The following is a 2,925-nucleotide window of genomic DNA, read 5'->3' as shown; positions in this document are numbered from 1 at the left end:
GGTCTGATTTCCCTTCTCCCCTTCCTCTTGCACCAAGCAGGTCTGATTTCCCCTCTCCCTCTGCTCCTGCACCAAGCATGTCTCATTTCTCTTCTCCTGTACCAAGAAGTTGATTCCCCCTCTCCTGTTCCTCCTGCACCAAACAGGTCCAATTTCCCCCCTTCTCTCTCCCTGCTGCACCAAGCAGATGAGATTTCCCCTCTCCCCTTCCTCCAACCCCATCCTGAGCCCCAAAGAACCAGCCACCATTCCCAAGACTTCTGTCCCACTGAGCACTGACTGCATAAAGCAGAAGCAGCAATGCCACAGCCATTTCCCAACTGCTGCCAGCCAAGTTTTACACTGATCCAGGAGCCTTTTCCTAGGAAAAACAAGTCCTGCCCTCAGTGGGATGCTTTGCTGACAACACGAGGTTACACTTGCTCCACTTTTCTTGCTTAATTCTGGCAAAGGCTAAGCTGGGGCAGGAGGACAAGGAAATCTGACAAGAGTTCAGGCAGGGAAAAAAATCCCTAATTCCGTACGGGAAGTGCCCTCTAGTGTCCACCAAACCACGGGAAAAGCCAGGGAGAGGGAGGAGAGGGAGAGAGAGAGGTGTACCCTGTCGATGGAGCTGCCCTTCCTCTGGGCATAGGCTCCCCAGAGCATGAAGACGACCCCGTGCAAGTTGTTGTTGAGCCAGGAGATGACCACGTCGGTGAACTGCTCCCAACCTCTCTCCTTGTGGGACGTGGCCTGGTGAGCCCGCACGGTCAGCACAGCATTCAACAGCAGCACTCCTGCCAAACAGCACAGCACAGGGGATGAAACCCAAAAATCAGGCCTTAAACCAGCCCTGGAGGTGTGCCAGGCCAGCTTGGCTGGGGTTTGGAGCACCCTGGGCTGGTGGGAGGGGTCCCTACCCATGGAATAAATGATCTTCAAGGTCCCTCCCAACCCAAACCACTCTGTGATTCTATGACTTGCTCTGCACTGTCCTCACTGCAAATACTTGGGATAAAATGCTTCCAGGCTGCTTGTTTCACACAGGGATTGAGGGAGTTGTCTTCCCCATGAGGAAAACCCACAGCAGGAGGTAGAAGTGGTATAGAACTAACTGTATTTGATCATCATCATGTAAGTGATGTAAGCTCTAAAAAGCTAAGATAAAGTATTGTCCAGAGCAGCTGTGGCTGCTCCATCCCTGGGAGTGTTCCAGGCCAGGTTGGATGTGGCTTGGAGCAATCTGGGCTGGGGGGAGGTATCCCTGCCCATGGCAGGGGTGGAATGAGATGAGTTTTAAGGTCCTTCCAACCCAAACCATTCCAGGATTCTGTGATCCTAACTGCTTTTTCCTGCCAAGCAACAGGCACTCAGACTTTTCTCTCCTACAAATGGATCATTTCAACCACAGCTGTTCTAACCTGGCTTTTCCCTGCCCATCACAGAGTGTCTCAGCTCACCTTGCTTGGCCCATCCTGTCAGATCCCCATGGCCAGGGTGAGTGAAATCCTCAATATCCGTGGAAAGCTCTCTGTAAATGTTCTCCAAGCTGCAAACCAAACCACCAGAAGGTTTTTAACAGGAATATTTCAAGCCAAGAGCAAACAGCAGCACCTACTGCCCTCACACCAGGCAAGGAGATATTGATTTTAATCTTATTACTTCAAATAAAAAGCATTTGTGAGGCACAGCAGCAAATCACATCCCTCTGTGTGCCTGGTTGGAAGCTTAATGAGGTGTCTCAGCAGGACTGGAAATGCAAGTTTACACTAGGATATCCCCAAATTACATAGAATTATCCATATTTTGCAGTGGTTTTTTTCCAGGTGATGCACAACTTAGGTTTAATAGTCACAATATACCTCACATCAATTTTCTGGCTCCTGAGCAACACAGAGCTGCAAATCCTTTGAGAATAAAGGGGATTTGGCAGGTTGTCATACCTGGGGGGAGGAGGGACAGGTTTCTGGACACTGAAGCAGAGCCCATGAGCTTGGTTGGGTCCATGGTATGGATCTTGGCCCAGAATCACAACCTTTACCTGAGAACACACCTTGGTTAGCACTGAATCAGCATCACTCCCAAAAGGGGGAGGAAAGGCTTATAAATGAGTTTTATCCTAAAACAAGAGACACAAAAAGCTCCAAACCAACCCCAACCCCATCAGGAACTGAAGTTAAATCCCAAACATCTCACTATTACCAAGCTAAAGAACACAGAGCTCATAAAACACCAAGGATTAACATCACCACATTTGCTGCTGAGATGAAGAATATAACTAATATCATTCAGAGCCACAATAAAATACCTTGCTAAGGTATTTTCCAAGCAGGTTTCAAGCTTTATGCCATCTTTGCTGTGATTTTTTTGGCTGTTTATTAGTAGTGATATTACCTTTGGCTAGTTTATTGTATTTTAATTCACTACAGACCAATTAAAAGAACAACAAATTTGTTTTTTTAGAGAACAAAAGATGCAAAAACTAAGCACCAGATTAAGCTGGCAACACTACAAAGAAAATCAAAAGTCCAATCACACTTTTCAAAGAGGCCACTGAGGGCAATAAAACAATACACCCATGTTTTGATATCAGAGATGAAAGGGACAACAGGATTTATGAGTTCAGTGAGACAGACAACAACATCCACATCCCACAGGGCTGAAACTTCAGGGACCAAAACACCCAACAAACTTATCTGTGCACCCAACCTGCACCTCCACGGGTCTAAACCCCCCAGGGCAGCTGTGATATCTCCATGCCCCTGCCCAGCCCCTGCAGCTCCACTCACATCCCTGATGTCACACATCTGTGTCCAGGTGAAGACCTGCTCGGGGGGTGGGTACACCTTGTAGCATTCCCTCTCCTTTGCCACGAACTTCATCAGCTGAGAGGAGAAAGAAGGGGGAAACGGGGAGACAAGGGGATGAGGGAGGGAAGGAGGG

The 2,925-nt window shown here is 48.2% G+C and overlaps 1 protein-coding gene across 1 annotated transcript; it reads right to left on the bottom strand.

Annotated features, from left to right (window-relative positions):
* Positions 1 to 600: 600 nt before the first annotated feature.
* Positions 601 to 2,867, bottom strand: UNG (uracil-DNA glycosylase; the record flags this gene model as incomplete). The annotated part of the gene is made up of 4 exons (XM_009076811.1): positions 601 to 779; positions 1,443 to 1,531; positions 1,926 to 2,023; positions 2,772 to 2,867. Coding segments are annotated over 4 exons (462 nt in total), but the record flags the coding sequence as incomplete, so codon positions are not given.
* Between the last annotated feature and the right edge of the window lie 58 nt (positions 2,868 to 2,925).

This window comes from Acanthisitta chloris, unplaced genomic scaffold (assembly GCF_000695815.1).
Source record: "Acanthisitta chloris isolate BGI_N310 unplaced genomic scaffold, ASM69581v1 Scaffold41876, whole genome shotgun sequence".
Taxonomy (NCBI): Eukaryota; Metazoa; Chordata; class Aves; order Passeriformes; family Acanthisittidae; genus Acanthisitta; species Acanthisitta chloris.
The sequence above is the reverse complement of the archived record's forward strand: the minus strand, read 5'-3'. Positions and strand labels throughout refer to the sequence as shown.